Source organism: Leptosomus discolor, chromosome 2 (assembly GCF_034619465.1).
Source record: "Leptosomus discolor isolate bLepDis1 chromosome 2, bLepDis1.hap2, whole genome shotgun sequence".
In the NCBI taxonomy this organism is placed as follows: Eukaryota; Metazoa; Chordata; class Aves; order Leptosomiformes; family Leptosomidae; genus Leptosomus; species Leptosomus discolor.
Genome location: NC_141392.1, coordinates 99,873,796 through 99,896,651, shown reverse-complemented (window position 1 = coordinate 99,896,651; position 22,856 = coordinate 99,873,796). Strand labels below are relative to the sequence as shown.

At 40.2% G+C, this 22,856-nt stretch overlaps 1 protein-coding gene across 8 annotated transcripts in view; it reads right to left on the bottom strand.

The window, feature by feature from the left end:
- Nucleotides 1-271: 271 nt before the first annotated feature.
- Nucleotides 272-22,856, bottom strand: part of DST (dystonin) — a 313,666-nt gene continuing 291,081 nt past the window's right edge. For 4 of the 8 annotated variants that reach the window (XM_086461507.1, XM_086461510.1, XM_086461506.1 and 1 more), the window contains 13 exons: nt 20,923-21,066; nt 19,874-20,062; nt 18,957-19,086; nt 18,028-18,191; nt 17,536-17,698; nt 15,735-15,889; nt 15,498-15,572; nt 14,613-14,630; nt 11,112-11,229; nt 7,910-8,109; nt 7,330-7,440; nt 4,412-4,535; nt 272-537 (listed from right to left, as the gene is read on the bottom strand). In XM_086461507.1, coding sequence (XP_086317633.1) covers nt 272-537; nt 4,412-4,535; nt 7,330-7,440; nt 7,910-8,109; nt 11,112-11,229; nt 14,613-14,630; nt 15,498-15,572; nt 15,735-15,889; nt 17,536-17,698; nt 18,028-18,191; nt 18,957-19,086; nt 19,874-20,062; nt 20,923-21,066 — 1,857 coding nt within the window. Of the gene's footprint in view, nt 538-4,411; nt 4,536-7,329; nt 7,441-7,909; nt 8,110-8,870; nt 8,940-11,111; nt 11,230-14,612; nt 14,631-15,497; nt 15,573-15,734; nt 15,890-17,535; nt 17,699-18,027; nt 18,192-18,956; nt 19,087-19,873; nt 20,063-20,922; nt 21,067-22,856 lie in introns of all 8 variants that reach the window. The other 4 variants (XM_086461505.1, XM_086461508.1, XM_086461512.1 and 1 more) reach the window with 3 other exon arrangements.

The following is a 22,856-nucleotide window of genomic DNA, read 5'->3' as shown; positions in this document are numbered from 1 at the left end:
TATTTTTAGTGTACTTTCTACACATTACTGTGTACAACTGTTAGTTTACATTAAAACTCTTCCCCCTTCTCACAGGATATGGCATAAACAAAAACAAATCTGACAAAAATTATACACATAAAATAAGAAGACAAATACACAAATAAGGCCATCTGCAGAATTAAAAATCCACCTCCTGCGATATGTCACAATAATTTCTACATAATATTTTACATCTTACGAACTTAAATACTGAATGAAAAAGGAAAAGACCTTTATGGAGCCAATCATATTATCTCTTCAAGGACTTGTCCAATTTGCTGGCTAGCGGCCTCCTCTGGGGAGTTGGAATTTTAGAAGGCTTGGCTGATCCTGGCCGAGAACCTGCTCGGGGTGTCGGTCTGCTTGTCGCAGGAACAGTCTCTGACATATCTGAGCATACAGACTGGATTTCTGAAATGTCAAAGTCAGATGCGTCACTGCCTCGGCGGCTACTTGACCTGCTGCCAGCCTTGCTTCCTGCTCGGCTTCCAGGTCTGCTTGGAGTTCTTCTGGTTTCTAGAAGGAGAGAAGATATCCACCAGTGTTAGAGGTAAGGATGAAAAAGGTGTGCAGGTCTTCCCTAGGTCTTTGGCAACCCCAAAAATTCCTCATTGTGAACTTTAGACCTCTGCCAGGTGAGCTAGACGATGCCATGTCTCCCACTACAGAGAAGGAAATGTGAGATCAAATGCTGAGACGTGGTTAATTCGTCACCAGCACATCTCATTAAAAATGCGTTATCCTGGCAACTTTTCTTGACTTACTAGACATGCATTGTATACGCGCTCAACAGCCAGAGCCGTTCCTTCCCCTGCCACTTTCTCAGCTATGAATTGAAAGAATTCAGTATCTGGCATCTTCATGCATTCAGGATTTCTCAATATATGTACCTTGGAGATAGAGATGAATATCTCAGTTTTTAAGTGCGCACCCCTCTTTTTTTATAAAAATCAAACCCATCCAGTTTAAAGCTGCAAGTAAACAAGGACAGAGTATACGTTCTCCCAAACAAAAGGCTGAGTAAATGAGCTCGCAGCAAGCCCGCTAAAGTGAGAACCTGCTCAGACAATGTGCCATGAAGAAAAAACCACAACAAAGAATCTTAAATAAAAACCCATTAATGTGGTTTTTCATAATTTTGAAATTACTTATTGAATGTTTTTAATCTTGACAAATCTGGTTCCCTGTATGTGTGAAGAACATCAAGTTGAAACTGAAATCTTAGGTAGCTCATTTTTCATCACCTATAACTTAAAAACCATGTACTGTTTGAACAGTATTTTCCAGTACAGCTCTGCAGGGCTTAAGATGCGAGGGAAAGCCAGTGGAGGTACTTTCCGTTCTAACCCTCTAGCCCTCTCCCTTACACAGAGCTGCTCCAAAGATCCTGGAAGAGCACAGCTTCACTGCTTTCTATTTTCATACACTGTTTCAAAAATCTCTATGGGATATTCCATTAATAAGGTCATCTACAGCTGCTCCCTGCAGCTCTTCTTTCAAAAGAAATGGACGAGTCATGATTAAGTGACCCCTTTGCTCCATCACAGCTGAGCATGACTTGAACACTGTGAAGAAATGAACCTTTCTAAGTAAATGCTTCTTCCCTAGTTCCTTAGGCAGACACATTGGAGACACTATTGTCAAGAAGGTTGGAGTCATGAATTTGCACATTGAGAGCTGAAAGTACCTGCTGTGCAACCATGTGAACAGACAACCATTATCCTGATTATGTTAGGATACTGACGACTGATACAGGCGACTGACAGCCTCAGGTTCACAAGCCCTGGCCCTCATGGGGGACTTCAACCACCCCAATATCTGCTGGAGGGACAACACAGCAGGGCACAAGCAATCCAGGAGGTTCCTGGAATGTGTTGACAATTTCCTTCTCCAGGTGGTAGGCAGATCAGCCAACGAGGAGGGGTGCTATGCTGGACCTTGTCCTCATCAACAAGGAAGGGCTGGTGGAAAATGTGAAGCTGAAGGGCAGCCTTGGATGCAGTGACCACAAGATGGTGAAGCCTGAGATCCTTTGGGCTGTGAGGAGGGTGCACAGCCAGCACGCTAGCCTGGAGTTCAGGAAAGCAAACTTTGGTCTCTTCAGAGAACTGCTTGGTAGGGCACCATGGGATGCAGCCCTGGAGGGAAGAGTGGCCCAAGATAGCTGGTCGATATTCACGGATCACCTCCTCCAAGCTCGAAAGAAGTGATGCAACCCAATGAAGAAGTCAGTCAAAAATGCCAGGAGGCCTGTGTGAATGAACAGGGAGCTCCTGGATGTACTCAAACGAAAGAAGGAAGCCCACAAGGGGTGGAAGCAAGGACAGGTAGCCTGGAAGGAACACAGCGAAAGTGCCCGAGGAGCCAGGGAACGGGTCAGGAAGACCATGGCCCTGACAGAATTAAACCTGTCCAGAAACATCAAGGTTAACAAGAAAAGCTTCTACAGGTATGCTGGTGATAAAAGGAAGACTAGGGATAATGTGGGCCCTCTCAGAAAGGCAACAGGAGACCTAGCTACCCAGGATGTGGAGAAGGCTGAGGTACTCAATGACTTTTTCACCTCAGCCTTCACCAGAAAGTGCTCCAGCCACACTGCCCAAGTCGAAGAGGGAACAGGCAGGGGCTGGCAGAACAAAGAACTGCCCATTGTAGGAGAGGATCAGGTTCGAGACCATCTAGGGAACCTGAAGGTACACAAGTCCATGGGACCTGATGAGATGCATCCGCGGGTCCTGAGGGAAATGGTGGATGAAGTGGCTAAGCCACTATCCATCCCATTTGAGAAGCTGTGGCAGTCTGGCAAAGTTCCTGCCGATTGGAAAAGGCAAAACATCACCCGCATCTTTAAAAAGGGAAAAAGGGAAGACCTTGGGAATTACAGGCCAGTCAGTCTCACCTCTGTGCCCAGCAAGATCATGGAGCAGATCCTCCTGGAAACTGTGCTAGGGCACATGGAAAACAAAGAGGTGATTGGTGACAGCCAACATGGCTTCGCCAAGGGCAAATCCTGCCTGATGAATTTGGTGGCCTTCTATGATGGGGTTACACTGATGGTGGATAAGGGAAAAGCAACAGACATCATCTGCCTGGACTTGTGCAAGGCTTTCGACACTGTCCCACATGACAACCTTGTCTCTAAACTGGAGAGACGTGGATTTGATAGATGGACCACTTGGTGGACCAGGAATTGGCTGGATGGTCTCACTCAAAAGAGTCACAGTCAACGGCTCAGTGTCCGAGTGGAGACCAGTGGCGAGTGGCATTTCTCAGGGGTTGGCACTGGGACCAGTACTGTTTAACATCTTTGTCGGTGACATGGACAGTGGGACTGAGTGCACTCTCAGCAAGTTTGCTGAAACACCAAGCTGTGTGGTGCGGTCGACACACTGGAGGGAAGGGAAGCCATCCAGAGGGACCTTGACAGGCTGGAGAGGTGGGCCCGTGCCAACCTCATGAAGTTCAACAAGGCCGAGTGCAAGGTCCTGCACCTGGGTCGGGGCAACCCCTGGTAGCAATACAGGGTGGGTGATGAGTGGATCAAGAGCAGCCCTGGGGAGAAGGACTTGGGCATGCTGGTGGATGATAGGATGAACATAAGCCAACAGTTTGCGCTTGCAGCCCAGAAAGCCAATCGCAGCCTGGGCTGCATCAAAAGCAGCCTGGCCAGCAGGTTGAGGGAGGTGATTCTGCCCCTCTACTCCACTCTTATGAGACCCCACCTGCAGTGCTGTGTTCAGCTCCGGGGCCCCCAGCATAAGAAAGACATGGACTTGCTTCAGCAGGTCCAGGGGAGGGCCACAAAGACGATCTGGGGGCTGGAGCACCTCCCCTATGAGGACAGGCTGAGAGAGTTGGGGTTGTTCAGCCTGGAGAAGAGAAGGCTCTGGGGAGACCTTCTACTGGCCTTCCAGTGCTTAAAGGGGGCCTACAGGAAAGATGGGAAGGGACTCTTTATCAGGGAGTGTAGTGATAGGACAAGGGGTAATGGCTGCAAACAGAAAGAGGGTAGGTTTAGATTAGATATTAGGAAGAAGTTGTTTACTGTGAGGGTGGTGAGACACTGGCACAGGTTGCCCAGAGAAGCTGTGGCTGCCCCCTCCCTGGCAGTGTTCAAGGCCAGGCTGGACGGGGCTTTGAGCAACCTGGTCTGATGGAAGGTGTCCCTGCCCATGGCAGGGGGGTTGGAACTGGATGGTCTTTAAGGTCCCTTCCAACCCAAACCAGTCCATGATTCAATGTACACCCCTGGCAATAGTAATGTGAAGACAGTAGGTCTCACACTCCTCCTCACTCTTCTGACATCTCCCTCACGCCCTAATATGATCCTAAGTATTGAGGCGGAAAACAAAGCAAGCGGTAGATCAAGCTCCAAAGTCAAGACACTTACCTGCAAACTGAGCTCTAACCCTGGTAGCTGCTGTCGACAGGATGCCACTGTCTTCTCCAGAATGGAAACCTTTCCCTGATAGATATCCTGGCAGTCTGAGTTTACTTCCTTGAATTGGTGTTCCCTGTTAAATAAAATAAAATAAAATGAAATGAAATAAAATAATATAATATAAAATAAAATAAAATAATTTTTTTTCAATTGTCACTACTGAACCTAAGGTCTGGTATTAGGTACTACACAGCCTAGAATATGATTATCATAATAACATTCACTGTGAAATACTGGTTTGAGTCACTATGGACATTTTCATTATCTGAAGTTTCGAACAGTCCTTTAGCAGTTAGTACTTCAAGCAGTCCAAATGTAAACCAACAAAAAGATCACTGTAACAGCTTGCTTAACACTAACATTTTAGCATTCTTTGTGTGTATTTCAACACATATAAAGAAAGAAAAATGCTACCTTCTTATAATTAGTCAAGCCCATAAGATTAGTTGATGGTACATGATTTAAATATAGACAAGAAGTGGAGGTTTGATGTCTTCTGCAGTTGACTCTCCCCCAGTCTGACTGGTTATAAGCGGTGAATACATTTGTTTCAATTTTATAAATATTTTGAAGGCAAAACAAAACTACTAAATTTCAAAACTTTTTGCTAGACAAAAGCAGAAAAAAAGACATAGGACTAATTAAAAAAATAATTGTTGTCAATGCATTGTCTGAAATGTCTCTACTCCACAGTCTTACCCTGCCTGCTTTCTCGTTTACGAGATAAAATGAGTCTTGATTTACAACCTGCCCCAAATGGGAAGATTTCTTTCAAAACCACAAGAACTAAATCCTTAAATCTGAAAATGAATGTAACATACTAGATAGGAGGTGTACGCAAATAAGAGGAAAACTACAGTATTCATATTCATTTAACCAACACAAAAATACTAAGTATATATCCAAAAAACAAGAGCAAACATTGCAGTGATGAATGCAGCACATTGAGTGACCAGGATCCCAGGATCCTGTGTTCTGTGCCTTTGATCCCCATACAATGGTGAGGTAGAATTAGGTACTGAAAACCAAGATGCAGAGGAGTGTGTTGGGAGCTGCCTGAAGCTAAGTACGGAGCAGCTGGAGCAGCTGCCAGCTCGGACCACTTCTGGCATGTCCGAACGGAAGATCATTGAGATGCTACGGAGCAGACAATCCGCTGGCTCCAACAGGGACGGTCACAACGTTAAACTCTCTTTAAAGCCAAGTACAAGCGCTTAGTGTCCAGGCAGCCTCACCTTGGAAATCTCTGCTATACAGAGACTGCTTTGGGAGGACAAGGAGAAAGGGAGTGCTCTCCTTTACCCTTGATGAAGCTGCTGCACTTTGGGCAAGGCACCAGGACAGAATCACTGGTGCAAGAAGAGATCAAGCCTGTTCTTCAGTTTTGCCCTCAACCCAAATGTACTCTACATATAAAATAAAGTAACTGCTCTCTTGGGCAGAAAATGCTGCAGAATACCTCCAGAAATTCACTGCAACCTACCCCACCCTACTCGTCCCATTCATCATCTTAAGCCATGGTGGTCTATATAAAAGAAACTCACTGAAACTACTGGCAGTTGTAAAGGCAGGTGAGAAACACAGGGCCCTCATTTGAAATCAATGCCAACTGCTTTCACCTCATTGTTATTCAATGAGAACACCACCTTTCCATGTCTATAAACCCTTTAAAGTACCATCAATTAATCTTACAATCCAGTTACCAGCTAAGAGATGAAAGAAAATACAGGAATATATTAGAAACTGACAACTGACTCAACTTTGTGCTGCTGTTAATCACTCTAAGCAACAGCCCCATGTGCTTGAAGTGCTGTAAACATACACACGCCTGCAGTGTGCACGAGTAGCGCACCCACTTGCACAGAAGGAGGGAGTAAAGAGTTTGTTCTGCCTCTCTGAGTGAAGCCACACCGAGGTCATGTAAACTTAGCACTGGAAGATGTCACATGAGTGGCAGTAGGCATCAAAGTGCAGATTTGTGAAAAGCAAATACAAGAGGTGATGGAAACACAAGCTCCCCTTCACCGAGCCCTCCACCTAACCCAGGGCAAGAGTAACTCCTGCAAATGCCAAGTCAGTTTGCAGCCTGATCCAGCTTCAATCTTTTCACTGACTGTAGTGACACTAGAGGAGACACTTTGACTCCAAGCCCATTCAAATTTTGGTCATACAGCTTAATTGCCCACACAACCCTAATTGCTACACTAGCAATTTCTGTGTAAGTCATGGGCTGGAAATAAGAGCAAAGCTCGTTTCCTGTTAAGTCAGGACATAGCTATCTTATTAGAGCAATGATTGGTCACTACCCCCCTAAACAAAACTTGCAGTTGTTGGAAAGATTTATATATCACACTCAGTCTTTTGTGCCATCTGCTGAACAGTGACTGGGTATTCCTGTATTTAGTGGTTTTGCACTGGAGATCATGATTTATGAATCTCATTCCTGCAGTTTGTGACTATTATAGTACTTTATGAACTCAAAGTAAACAATTTTAGGAAATAAACCTGCAAAGTATACGAACTGGTTTAGTTTAAAAAAAAAAAAAAGAAGTACTTTTCCACATTTGCTCAACCAGTTCATTGCATACTGTTATGATTTATTAACCATGTGCACTTTAAACAAATTCATCAAGGCTGAGTTTTCCTTAAAGTCAAAAAGCATTACAAACAGAACATAAGAAAAAAAGACTTGGGGAAAAAAAAAAGGGAGGAAAGAAATAATTTAACAAAGGTCTAAAATAAAGACAATGCATTAATAGGCAAAGAATGTGGCAGCTTCGAAGCACTTGGGACTCTAGTGGCTGTTAGTGAAGTGACAGCTTTAGTGAAGGAAGGTCATTAGACTAGAATCTCTGTCCTTACTGTACCTCTGCAGATGACCCTTGATAGTCTGAGGATTCTGGTGGCTTAGAAGGAGTTGACGTTTTGCTGTTTGTCAACCATGGCTTACCATAGTTGCGTGTTAAATGATGGGGTGTCTGTATGAAACAATGGTAAATCAAAATATGAAGGACAGTAGATGGAAAACCATGTCATGGAGAAGGATACCCAGGCTTTCACAGGGAGATCAAATCTCACAGTAGAAATAAAAACTAAGCAGAAAAAGCTGATGACAAATGTTCTGAAACGAAGAGATGGCAGAGCTTATTTTTTAAACGAAATGGATTATTTGCTCTTTCATAGTAACTCCCAAACTGCCAGTTAGGTCATCCAGCACCTTAAATGTGAACAATTCTTTTACTCCTGTGTCGCAAACAAACAGGAGAGGAAATACACTGAAGAGACTTCTCAGATTCTGCCCAGACTATGAAATAAAATTGAGATACTTCCACCCTATCAGCTAGGCAAAGCACCAATATTGCTGGAGCAAGGAAAAAAAAAATAATTAAAAAAAATATATCTACACCCCATTTGTTAATCCGTGCAGTTTTGTACGTTTCTCCTTACCTTCGGCGTACTTGTAGCAACTGCTTGGGGGGCAGCTGCCTGGCCAGCTTGACTTGACAGAGAAGTAGATCTGTTGGGAGACGCACCCCTTGAAGAGGGTCGTGATCTACGGCCCCTCGGTCGGAAAGCTGCCATGCTCTGACTGGCACCATCTGCCAAAATGAACTTTTCACGCAGCTCCACATTCGTCCTCCCTTTAGCTGAAGCAAAGAAAGGTGTTCATTTAGTCAGATATGAAAACTGTCACAAGGCTGTTTATTGTCATTTTTTGCCATGCCAACTCCAACACATTTTAACAATAAATAAAATGCATTACTGTGTAATGCATTTATTTTGGACACAGAAGAGTTATGTGCAGAACTCGCTTATTCTAACACTTTATGCCAGCAGGAATGAACCACTGTCGAAGGAAGTCAGCGTGATAATGGAATGCTCAACGTGCTAAATATTGTTAATCAATCAACTATTAATACATAGACAGAACCTGATGAGCAGTTTTGCTAACTCTACAGCTACTCATAATAAATAATACTTGCTTGGACGTTCCAGAAGAAACTGCTAACTACAAATTACAGGAAAGCAGCAAATATATTTATTCAAAACTATGAAGTTATGTAGTTTGGCAACATGCAATGATGAACATAAAATCCAAACTATGATGAGGTGATTGGTGGCTAAGCACTCACACACACATACAAACGCACATATGAGAGAATGTTCCGCAAGAACAGATGCAAGACATGTTAGCATTTAACTGTGTCAGTGTGAATGACAATTGTTTTTGAAACACTCTTCAAGCGTGTCAAAAAATATTAGCTTGCAAAGCACCAGCCCATGTAGGAATACATTAAGCTACATGTGATGGGTGAAGCATATTGGTAAAAGTATATATACTAAAAGGAAGGAAATGGAGAGAGAGGAGAAGAGGAGGAGAAGCAGACAAAGAGAGGGGTTTGCCAACCTATAGTAGGCTGAGTGGTAATTGAAGAGTTTGATTCCGAACGTAACATTTTACTCCCGTGATGATGAACTAGAAAAAATGACACAGGACATGGGTCACATTAAAGAAAATCGTTAGCAGGAGAAGAAATCAAGTACAGCAGCTGCATATGCAAGAGACTTGGAGCACCAGGCCAAAAGACAGGACTCAGAGCGAAAGCTGTCTCTAAGTGCTCTGAGGTGAGTTCTCAAAGGTCTCCTAGGCAAAAAGGAAATAGCCCTTGGACAGACTCAGCTGCAGTCCCCACTATACTTGTGTAACGGTACTTATCTGCTGACATAAAGAAGTAATATAAGCTACAATGACTTTACACAACTAGGTCCAATACTCTTAAAGCTGTTTATGACAACAGTTCTTTGAAAGGAGATTTATCTGAACACACGAGAAGCCCTTGGTGGGCATGCAGATTTGCTAGGTGAAGTGCTTAAGGAAAAGTCTGAACTGGCACCACTGACATCCATGACTACTTTGCATCACTGACTTCAACATGACTACAATTAGATACCAATGCACAACGTCCAGTGTCTGGATGATTTTATAGAGATCACTATTCCCTTAGACACACTGTGTTGACTCACTAATCTGCTCATGTATTACCCATGAAAAAGGGATAAAATACTATAGAAAATACTGTAAAGATGCATAGAATACAAGTTTTTTTCAAAAGAAGGGGATAAAGTTCTGAAGGACTCTTAATCTGAGGACACTAATAAGGAATTCCAATAGATTAACTATATAGTCATTAAGTATTGTATCTCTCACTGTCAACCAAGCAGCAATTGCACAGTCTACCTGCCAATACGCCTGAGAAAAATGGCTGGGACACATCAAAACTAATCAAATTAAGCCTTCAATGAAGTCAGATATTTTGAGGTACGTTTAATTTTCCACTACCATGCACTTTTGAGGAATAGAAGTAGAAAGGTATAAAGTAAGCACTGTTCTGCAGGCATATGTGACTCTCCCATAGTAGCAGGTGCAGAATCAGGTGCTAAATTTCAGTTAGACCTGTGGTCCAACACCAATAAATGTAATATCACTGTTGTGGTAGCTTCTTTTTGGATTTTACATGCTTGACTTAGCATGACAATTGCTACAAATACAAGCTCTCCACCCTCTCAAGGTCTGTATCAAACTATTTAGAAACCTTGGTCCCAAAGTAGAAGCTGTGTGAGAAAGCTAACACTGGAGAGTAAGGTCTACAGGACAGCTGATGTCTCTGCCTCTCCTGGACTCCTCTGTGCTGTTCTTGTGCTACTATAATATTGATTGAGATCCTACAGATCCCCTGAGAGGTAAATTTGCAGTAAATTTAACGCTGCTAGTTAACAGGATAGTACTACCTAGTTACAGAATGTCAGCTCACTCTGAACACAGTCGTCATTATACTTTCTGCAATTTTACTACTCTGGCTACTATTTGACTTCTGTCTCTCCCAATCCCTTCACAAATGGTTTCTTTCCTACCTCCAGCTGTTCCTTCACGAACGGTGCCAGACAGAACCTGCTTTCGCACTACAGAAGTAGGCCTTCCAACAAACTAAGATGTCATTATGTTGCTGTGCACTGATAAAACAATGCACTTGATACAATGCCCTGGTGGGCACGGTTATAGAGTGCTCCTTGCTTCCCCACAGCACAAAGTCCTCCTGATCACAGCATATTACAATTGTACAAGGCTCAGGGCTCTGCAAAGTGGTTCTGGGGAAGATGCCAATGAAAAGACAGGGCTACAAAGGCAGAGCCTGAAAGCCTTGGTGCAGCCACTGGCCAGAGAAGTTTTTTGCGCTGTTGTTGTTACTCTTCAATTCAATTGCCTTATTTTGATTCACTGCCTTAGAATGTCTCTCTTGCTGAGAAGGTTTTATTGGACATTTCTGTGTGCTATCTCTGGCAAGTCATACAAGCAGCTTACATGACATAAACTATCTGGGCTAAGTTCAGTTCTTAATGACACCACTCTAACGCTGGAGAAACTGCGCAGAAGACACCACAGTTATTCTAGACATACATCAGTGCAAGTGAAGAGGATCTTAACCATGGGATTTAAAGTTAAGAAAAACAGATCATTACATGACATTTAGTGAGATGATGTTTACAGAGATTGGCATTCTATACAATTCAATCTCCATCTTGAGACAATGAATGGTGACTGTATCCAAATAATTATCTTCATATCCATTTTAACAGTTGTGTTACATACCCCTGCAAGGATCATTTTTCACTAAGAACTCATCGAGTGCCATCCAGCCACCTCCAACACGAACCATGACCGTACTTCTTAAGATACGAACAAGGCGCAGTTGTTGAGAGTCACCAAACTGCAATAAAAAAAAATAAATTAAAAAAATCAAACAACAGTCTGAGGGTCTCAGTCATTCAGATGCAGTTCAACGCTGACAGGTTAAAAATCAGACACTTCAAAAAAGTTTATTTTGATATTTAATTATTAGTAAATGGTAAAAAATCAGATTTATTTATGCAGATTATTAAAGCTGTTAAAGATTTCAAATCAGATGCCGCTGCATTAATCCAAAGGATGGTAAGAAAGAATCTCAGGTTTAATTTTACGCTTGATTCTCAAATGTCTGAGCTCATAAAGGAAGCAAAATTAGTAACACATTATTTAATTGGTTACAGTATGCATTTGTGCAAATTAATGAAGACCTATTTGCATTATTTCACTGTTAAAATCTTAAGCAAACTTCTGCAACAGTCTAGTTTTTAATTATGTCAGCTGAAAGGAAGGCAGCATCACTTTAAACTACCAGTATGTGGGCTGGAAATTCAATGCATTATGAGTGTTGCACAGTTCTATCACTTGATTCATGTATAGGGATATTTTCAGTTATAGTGTGGACCCTGCTCACCTATAGCGAGGTGAATGTGGGGAAGGGAACATTAAAGAAGCAATGAATGACTGATAGCTATCATTATTGTCCTTTGTTATAAACTGTTTGTCACTCCCCCATCTACATATCAAAGTTCTTCACAATTCAGAGACACACAAAAACCCGTTTCATACTAACTCTTGTACTAGCCCATTCTTCCTTTGGGCCGCTGGCCAGGCCTAACATACGTTTTGCTCTTGGAACCTGTGTAACAAAACCTGTACGCAGTATCGCTGTTCAAATCTGGATCAAAGAAAACATGACTGAAACATTGACCCCACAGTCTCATGAAAACTAACCAGAAGAATTCAGTAGTCTTTAGCCAATGCCACTAAAATATTTATTTTGATATCAAGATCATCAGGCCAAGTGCAGTGGTCTCACACGCAAATGTGCAGAGCACTCACTGAAACCAACAGGAGTCAAATACACCTCTTTGGGAGAATCTTTGACCTTTGGAGAAGGCTGGCCATAGTTCAACTGTACCTACTTGCTCCAGTGAGGGGACTTTAAATGCAAAAGACACAAACGTGCTCCCTACTTGTTAAATGACTTTAGTTGTCAGTACTACTTAAGCCAAGAAGAGAGAATAAGTTTAAAGGAATATTACTTTTAGGAACCAAACAAAAGCAAAGCTTGCCGCCTAATTCAATAATAATTTTTTTTTGTTAGCAATAAGAACGTTCACATGAGCATTATTTGTAAGGGCATTTTAATGGTGCATTCAGTATGTGCCAAACAAAGAACCATTTCACATACGCAGATCAAAGTTAAAAAGGGAAATGGCATCCAAATCGATGCCGTTTATTTTCATTGGCTTGTTTCTAAGGAGAATTTTTTCTAGTGATTCTAAAGATCTTTCTTTTTTCTTTTATTTTTCCCCATTCCAGTTTAATTCTTTGCTTGGACTCCATCAGGCAATTACACCAATGGTCAGATACACTTTGGAAACCACCTGGGCTGTGGTTAATTCAGACAGTGGGGCTTCCAGAGGATAATGCAGGTACCTATTAAGGCATTTTTCCTAATGGTAATTCAGTCCATTTACTTTTGAAAATAGCCTGGATATGAACTTTCCTTGATTTACTGTTGTTTCAAATAATCAGAGGTAAAAATACTGGAATAAAAACGTAAAGGAAGTCTAGTTTAAGCTACAAAAAGGCCTGTTCTTGACAATAGCTATATAACACCATGTCACTACAGAAGCCTCAGCTGACTTGCTGTAGGTGCTTTTTACTATGATGCTGTTCTGTACCATTAAGAGTCAGATGCTTTCAAAAAATACTATATTTATCCCAGATCTGAGAGTGCAGATAACAGATAAGAGGATTAGCATAATTTCAGTCTTCAAACAGGGCCTTGTTCTATACATGGAAAACACTCTAAATCATTACTTAGATATATTACTTGAGGCATGTGGTAGGATTAGCCACTGCTCTCTCTGCTTTCTTCTATACTTTGACACGCTTTGCCAATAAACAGGAATGCAACTACATTTTCAACATCTCTAGATTTAAATGGCTAATGCTGTTAGCACTAGCATTCCCAGAATGGATTGTACACATTACTGCCTTTATAAGAGCATGAATAAGATACTAATGGTATCTGGTATCCCGTTCGTGTAAAGTATTTCCATTCTTACCAGGCAAGCATGACTTAACAATTCAAGAAGCTGTGTATCAGTATGTACCACAGGAGCGAGTGAGCACTAGTAGCTGTACAGTGCCACTGCAGTATGGCTCACTGATGACCCAACTGATAAAAAGTATTCTTAAACACAGCTCCAATACATTACAGACCTGCCATAGCTCTTTGAAAACACTTTGGGAGAGTAAGTAGTCTAAACTGGAACAGCGAGTTTAATTTGCCTATTTCCAAAATATGTTATTTAATGATTCACTGCGTTAGCATATAAAGACCTTATAGCGGCCTTCCAGCACTTAAAGGGGGCCTACAGGAAAGGTGGGGAGGGACTCTTGATCAGGAGTGTAATGATAGGATGAGAGGTAATGGTTTCAAACTGAAAGAGGGTAGATTTCAATTACTATTAGATATTAGGAAGAAATTCTTTCCTGTGAGGCTGGTGAGACACTGGCACAGGTTGCCCAGAGAAGCTGTGGCTGCCCCCTCCCTGGCAGTGTTCAAGGCCAGGCTGGATGGGGCTTTGAGCGACCTGGTCTGGTGGAAGGTGTCCCTGCCCATGGCAGGGGGGTTGGAACTGGATGGTCTTTAAGGTCCCTTCCAACCCAAACCATTCTGTGAAAAAAGCAATAATCAGCTAGCTTCTTAATCAGTCTGCTTGATTGCACAGGGAGTTTTTTTCCTGAAAATAAAAGTATTTTTTTCCTAATTTGCCATAAATAAGTGATATGACACTGGGATCTTTGTTTACTGTGATAAGCCTCTAATCTGATAGCCTAAAAATATAACACAGAATTCTGAAGCATTCTGCTATAAAATTGAAAATGATAAAATAACAGGAATTCTAAAATTGCGTTTTAAATGCTCAAGACTTTTTTTTACTATGGGAATTGCTGCTGACCATTATCTGGTTCCTTCAAAAGTAATCTCCTCAAGGAGGAAAATGGCCAAAGAAAGCAGGTGAGGGATTGAAGAGGAAGGATTCTGAGACAATGAATGCTCCATAGCATTTAAAGAAATACCACAGCTGACCAGCAATGAATTAGCTGAAGATGAAAGGATGGCGAGAAGACTGACCATTGCAAGCTTAAACCACTATGCGTTAGAAAAAAAAAAAAAAGAAAAAAAGAAAAAGAAAAAGAAACTTCGTAACACATTCCACTGGTTTATACCTGATTTCCCAGGAAGAACTGATAAGAAATGAAAAATGGAAGAAAGACACGATTAGTTCACAGGAAATTCTCTATATGACTCTAGAACACATGCAAACTAACACATTAGACATTCTAAATAAAGTATCTACTTCAGAGCAGGTAGCTAGCCATCCGGAGATTGAATATTGGAAAATATTCAAGGCCGTTTTTCCTTCCCATTGCTGTCTCTGTGGTCTTTTAAAATCATCTACAAGTATTTAGTAAACTCTCTTCACCAAATATTGCATATTTCACCTGAAATTGTTCTGGTTATTGAATCTAGGGGTAGCAGATCTTTCTCTACAATGTGGTATTTATTTTTCTGTGATCTAAAATTGTTCTGCAACTATCTAACACATTTCTTGTTCTTCTTCAGAAGGAACAGTGTGCTCCAATAAAATTACAAGGGAGAATAAGAGTGATTGAATACACTTTAGGAAAAGATTTTTACCGTACAATACCACAGGAAAATATCACTGTTTTTATGAAACTAATAGAAAATCAGCTACAGTTTAAACACTTCAGGTATCCAGGCAAAAAGATTGGGTTTTAAGGAGAAGTTGTATGTATGCATGTGTGTACGTATGTATGTACGCATGCAGTTGGCTTTTAAAACTCCCATACAATGAAAACAGTTTCAGTAGTTGCACCAAAAATAAATACAAGCAGCAGCATTTTCCCATATTTTTAGCCTATATATTCTAACAAGAAAAATACCATAAAATTAAGACAAGCTTAAAGTAAGAAAACATGTAATTGTCATACAAAATTCCTGTAAATTAATGTACCTAATTCCTTCCATAACCATGTCACACGAAGAATCTTTAAATTGAAAGAACTAAGAAGGTCCTTAAGAAGACTTACCCTGTACTTGTTATCCCCAATCTGTTCCACTTGAAACCGTTTTGCACATTTACATTTAGCTACCTGCCTTGTAACCTGCAAAAAACCACAGCTGGATGATTACTGTACTGCTAATATCACATTTCTAAATATTTGTGTAACTGGTAAACTTCAAATTATATAGGAGTGAAAACAAGATTAATTAAAGAAAATGACCCCAGTAGAATGGAGTGCAGTCTAAGAAAGCAGAGAGTGTACCTCATCTTCAATTTTGTCAGCATCTGTGAGAGGCTTGTAGGCATCCTTGTTTGGATGAAGAGCTGCTACAAATTCGTAATAGTCAATATATCCATCACCATCTCTATCAAAAATGTCTGCAACAGCACTCATTTCAAGTCGGCTTGTTGGGAATTCTGTAAGCCAAAGACAACAGCAAAAGCTAAGCTTTTTGGCTTTTCAAGCCCATTACAATGAAAGGCTTTATCACAAATATTAAAAGGTTTTTAGGCACTAGGTGATAGACAATGATTATCCTTCTCTGGGGACATTCAAAACCCGCCTGGACGCGTTCCCGTGTGATCTACTCTAGGTGGTCCTGCTCTGACAGGGGGGTTGGACTGGATGATCTTTCGAGGTCCCTTCCAACCCCTCGCATTCTGTGATTCTCTGATTATCAAAAACCAAAGGACATTCAAAAGAGTGAAGGAGTTTTTCTGGGGAAAAAAAAAAATAAATCTAGATCTCCAGTGTTACCTAGACATTGGATTAAAATGAGTATCATAGCATGTCTCGAAGAGAGACCCAGAAGCAAGGGCACAGATTAAACTGTAAGATATATGTATTTTTTATAACTTTTTGCCCTCAAAAGTGCATACAATACCACACAGATTAAGAAGATAAACTGTTAGTGAGGAAAGATCAAGCAAGAATTTCACTGCTAATTAAATTTGGAATACAAGGCCTTCCACTGCAGAAACATGCACGGTGTTTCATGAAATCCTTTAGATCAAGTTCCCAGCAGCACAATACTAACACATGCAGAGATTCTCTATGAAACAAGCAAAGAAAATTTCAAGATGGTGAATAGGGATCAGATCATGAGTATTTAGCAGTTATACCAGGTTGATAGCAACTGAGTTAAATAGGTAAGCTGTTAAACCTCTTGGTTTTAAAACCCTGGTATCAGGGTTTTTTCATCAACTTCTGTCACTTCATGCAAAACACATACAGTGACTGTACTACTGCACTTCCTAAAGCAGGGAGAAAATATATACACTACAATATTCTCCTACTGAATAATCTGAGATGCTGAAAGTAGCCCAATTCTGAATCTTCACTGCTCAAAGCAAAAATCTCTCTGATCTGAAGATAAAGGATTACTTTAAGTAGTAGGCCCTTATCTCTTGTGAGTCAGTTGCTAAAGGGAAAGGTGATCACACAAAAACATGATGTGGAAGGCTTATGTTACCACCAACAGTGCATACCTAAGGAATACCAATCCACCAGGAAAGCTACGAAAAGTCCCTTCCTGGTGTGATTGCTTGACATATTGATCCTCACTATACAGGTGTATGAACATGGTCATGGTTCATGGAAACACTGGTTTCAGAAATTACAGTTTCCTTCTGTAATTGAAACTATTCCATGTAAGTTCTTTAATAAAAATGATACGAACTCATTTTGAAAATTATCTATAGGTTTTGTAAGGTATGTTTTACTATTCTGATGAATCAATGAAAAGTAATTGTTGAAGAGGCTAGAGTGCTGTAGGAGTGACAATCCATGTTCATTAAACCAGTAAACTATTAATTAGTTTATAATATAATATAAATGTGACATTTGTAATCTGACTCACAATGTAAAAAAGTTAGAAAGAGTTTCTAGAATCTAGAAATAGTTTCAAGTAAAATACTTACAGTTTAAATTAATCATAATTAATGACTTCAAAAGGGAAATTTGTGACATTCTAACACAATAAATGGCATAGGCTACACTATATAGACAAGACTTCATGAGATATTTGTTCCAAGTTCAACATTAAGATAATTTTAAAACTTACTTGAAGAAAGAATTCCATCAATAAATTCCTGCCTTGTTATCTTTCCGTCTTGATCTTTATCAATCCTCCTAAAGAAGTCCATTACTCGAGACTTCTTATGGTTCATCCATCGCATGTATTTTTTCCTCCAAATATCAAAATCGAAGTTGGCAAATTCTCTCAGCTTCATAAAAAAAGAGAAATAACTTTTTTCAGTTGAAATCAATCAATCTAGAAAATCAAATAAAAGATAACAGCTGCGTTCTTTTGAATAATTGGTTCTTTGAGGACTTATATAAACATTTCAAACATCTTCACTCTCCTCACATTTAAAACGAGAATGACAGCTTTTAAACTACGTTAAAGCATGTGTATCACAGTGTTTTCAGTTAGCTGTACCATACAACATAATACAACAAATATGGAAGTTGTTTACAGTATTTACAGGATTGACAATCCAGGGTAAACAAGTTATGCAAAAAGTATGTATATTCTGTACAGTCCTTTTCTGACCTCTTCAAGTCTGTCCAAAGCATCATTAAGTTTTCTTCTTCTTTCCAAGGCCAGAAGCCAAACTTGCTGCCATTTGCTGACTAAAAGGTTTACCCGTGGATTCTTGGTTTCGATTTGCGCCTGGGCTGCTGATGGATATATGCCCGGTGTTGGGGAACGCTTTCCTGTTAAAACATGATAAAATGTGTGAGTCTCATGCAGTTCAAACAAAACAAACATTCACATGACCTTCCTAAAACGACTCCTTCCTGTCCCAAATAATGAGCCCATACTGTGTTATGATTCCATCTAATGGGATTTACTTTTTTTTTTACCATTGCTGGGGAAGGACCACATGGTGGTTAAAGTCTCTTTTGTCCAGCCAGAAGCAGCGAGTAGTGGCTGCACTAGTGAAGTTGCACAGGTTAAATAAGATCTTTGCAAATATCTTAGAGTTGAAAAGTAAACAACCTGATTTTAGAAGCAGGTTCCATGTTTAGGTAAGTATAAAATACAACGGGTAAGTATATCTAAAAAGACAAAAAAGCAATTTCCTCACTTGATGATTCACTTTCCATTCAGCTTCACTGAACACACTTCCTAATCGGATCCATATAATCTCAGACACTAAGAGCAAAATTTTGTCTCTACATCTTTATGTAAAGAAGTTTTTTGCACTTTCAGATAACAGTATATTTGCAAAGACACTTAGAAGTTTAATAGCACATGAAAGGCTGCACACTTTAAAAACAGGTATTTAAGAAGGACAAAGTTTAAAAATACAAGTCTGCTGAGAGAAATGTCCTCACAGTGAAAAATGAGTGATAATTAGAAAAATCACCCTGTTTCACTAGAAGCTAACGAAACCTAGGAAATTATTAGTAATCTGTTATCTTTATACATAGAGCTACGGTGTGTGTGACCTGCCTCAAAATACTTCCATTACTTACTTCCTGCTCTCCCCTTATCAAGGACAGGAATATGAGATTGTACTGGAGTGGGTTCAAGTGCCTTTCTTTTATGCGTCTTTGTGACTTTATCCACATCAGGTTGTTTTCTGGTCATTTCCTCCATGAACGTCTGCCATCAGATAGAGGTGGTTTTAATTAACAATACACAAAAGTGACCACAGGAATGAAAAACACATACAACAGTAAAACACCAAAGTTAGAAGAATGGTACAGAAAGACCCTTACAATGCCAGCCTCACAAAAAAAGACACAGATAAAGGTTTTGTAGGTAAGAAAATTCAGCAATATAAGCTTTCAAGACCACTATTGCCTGGCTGTTAAAGGAAGGCTAAATCTAAAAAACAGTCTGTCAAACTCCTTTATTAACTGTGTATGGTGAGGTGATGTACAACAGAATTTTGACTCTGACTACTCAGGTGTTCCTTGCTGTTCAGACTGCAGTTCATAGAAGTGAGACAGCTCTGTGGTGTAAGCTGGGGTAAGACTCTGAGCATCCACTGCTCCAGCAGCACCCTCTGGCACTTCATAAACATATCTTTGAAATCTAATCGGTAAAGCCACACTGCTACACTAGTTCTAAGGCAGCAGCAGTATCATATATTTCATGTGTTGGGTTTTTTTAATTATTATTACTATCCTTGCTCCACGGGGAGTTCTAGGTTTGCTTTTAGAACAATGTGGCACTGAGTTTTTGTTTGGTTGGTTTTTTACCTCTGCGTTGAATAAACTACAAGCACATTGTACACATACAAAACACACAACTGAGTATCTGAAAAGGTATTCAATTATTAGGAAAGAAAATAGCTAAGAAGATTCACACTTGATTACCAAGCCTAGCTGAGACATAAGCGCCATTTGTGGAATGTGCAGGACCCCTGTCACTTAACATGCCTTACCTGATGTTCAGCTATAAGTGCCTTAACTTCCTCAATCTCCTGGGGGATAACCTCTTTATCTTTTTCAGTAAGCGTAGTCTCTGCCCACTGCAACCAGGACAGCAAGGCTTCCAGCAATTCCTGGTTAGCAATAAGCCCAGCCAGAGCTCCTGCCAGTCTCTGTTGATGTTGTTTAGCCCATGCCAAAACCTTGATAAAAGAACCAATGCATGAGTATGTGCACATTTGAAATTCTTTAAAATATCTTTAAAATTGCTCTGCCAACTATAAATACATAGCTTCCTCCCAGGCCTATTGATGTTTGATTATCAAAGGTCCTAGATGTAGTGGCTGATCACTAAAGGTGCAAAGTAACTAGAATTACCAGTTCAACACATTTTTTTTCACAGATATTCAGGATTAGGTGCTGTTAAATGCAGTAAATAGCACATTCAGGCAACATATTAAGAACTTTATCAAACAACATGTATAAGTTAGTGAATCATGCACGATTTGGTGTCTATCTTCCTCCTAGGCACTCCTGAAGCTGTAATTTATCACAATACTAACACCAATATTTTGTTTTTCTTAAACTTAGTATACACAGAGAATACCACCTTAGCAGCTGAGAGCGTGGTACACCCTCTGAGACCTACTTGTAGCCACTTAAATCATTTGGAGACCTTCTAGAGTAGGCATATGTTGGACTGAAATCCTCCCTAATCCAATTAGAAAATACTTCAAGTTTGCTCTGTATTTTCATTCCATTGTAACTTTTACGTGTCTCCCTAGAAACTATTGGCTTTCTTCACATGGGAAGTGTCAGGCAGTATTTCCTTTAATACATACAAACAAAGAAGCTGGGCCATCTGCTTTAGTTCTTAAAGCCCTATAAGTTTTAAAATAAAACACAGGGAAGCATGGTATTCACATCCATCATACGGGTATCTTAAATGTTTAGCTCGCGACAGCTGGATCACTTCCTCCCAGTGTAAGTACTGTGTTAGTTGTCAGCTATGTTCCAATCAAAGATAGACTGTTGCCATGAAGATGGCTTGACATATACTGACCTCTTCAAACCTGGCTCTGATGATTGTTATCCAGTGCTTAATGGTGGTGATGGAGTCTGGGTGGCAGATAGCTAGGATAGCTTCTCCCATACCTGTTGCTTTATTCAGTTCCGCCTTTTTCTCTTCCAGTTTCTTCATAAATTCCTAAACCAGAGGTAATAATTTCAATTAGATGTTGACAAAATTTGCAAGAGAAATCCGAGTGCGTGATATGGAAGGTCACAAGCCTCTCAATCACTCAAGCAGATTCAGCGTGGAAGAGGTAAATTTAATTTGTCTGAGAAAACTTTAAAATGTTTAAAAAACCTATTCCACATAAAGTACTAAATGAAGCTCTAAAATCTTTACCCCAGCTTGCCACTCCTTAAAAGCCCACCATACTGTAAATACCTGAAAGACACATGCCCTTACTAAAAAAAGAAGGAAAATCGTAGCATTTTAGAAGTGCTGTAAATCAACTATGTGATAGTTTGAATCACTATTGGCAACGTTTCAGATGACTTAGTAGTCTGTCAGTTATAATTATTCTTCATAATAAACTATCAAGCTCCTAGCAGAGGCTGGAAATGTGCAATTATAATAACATGCTCAGACAAGATGACAGAGGACTTTCAGGAGCAGCTACACTAAACTAACATAAATGTGAAAACTCAGCAGCTGAAGGGGAGAGACACAGCAAGAACAGGGACAGAGACTACTAATTAAGCAGCTGTTTTCAGAGGCACTGCCACGTGGGAAAAATCTTCTCAAAGCAAAAGGATGTTTACAGCTTTAGACATCCAACCTCATAGCTGTTCATGTTCCTCGGGAGGAAAGGGTGGCAAGACCAAAACTGGGGGGGGGATGGACAACAAGTCACAAAAACCTGAAGGATTTTTCCCATCCCTTCTATAGTATTATCCCCCCACTAGTATTATTTCTACAATGGCTTTACTATTCTGCCTGTTTTCTTATGTCTAAATGTTGTGTAAGTCTGTGTGTCTTTGCGAGCAGCACCCTTAACAGGAACTGCCAACAGCTCTCACTGCCTAGGGGAATTCTTTGTTTATATTTTAACATCTTTAATTGGGCAACAAAATGGAACCATGCCTCTGAAAGTTTAACAACTCCTCTCTACATCCATGAAGGGCTATTTTGGATTCCAGAAATTAAAGATCAGCCAAGTCAGATCTTAGAAAATTCAAAATCACCTAAACATTGTAAAAACAGATTCTACAACCCATAATGACATTATCCTGTGCCTTTACAAATTAAATATGAAGCTATTATGAAATAAAAAGTATTTAAAAACCCAGAACAACCCAACCAACTCTTCTACCTTGCTCTAAAAGCCAGGTAAGCTGTACATTTAAAGATATTCAGTTACTAACTGATTCTGACTTAAGCGTAAATTTATGTCAGCGTTTAAGACCCAATCACAATAGCAGTTCTTATCTCAAAAAAATGCATTTGTTCTTACAATATTTCAGCTCAAAACAGTTTTTTTGAAAAGTCAAGGTGGCTTGTAGTGAGAGATTACCAAAATAAGCCAGGGCCAGAAGGAAAAAAGGCAACAACAACACTGTTTCCCCTGCACAACTACACTAGAGTATCTCGAAATCTAAATCTATGAGACACTACACACAGTGTATTAAGCTTCCCCTCAGCAAAGGACACTAGTTGTATTGAGCTCTGTGGCCATCCAGTGATATAGACACATTTACAAGAGAGGAGACGGGATGCTTCTCACTAACTAATGCAGTGCATTAACCCACCACACCTCTCAGTCCCTAGAGAGGATGGTGAGTGACAGAAACCTCTCTGCCTGAGATCGTAGAGTTCATTAAATCATGTGCAGCATTCAAGAGAAGAAAATCAGTAATGGGCATAAAGATGCACCATTTGGATAAAATATTGTCCTGAAGAAACCTTTCAACATGTAGCTGGATACAAAC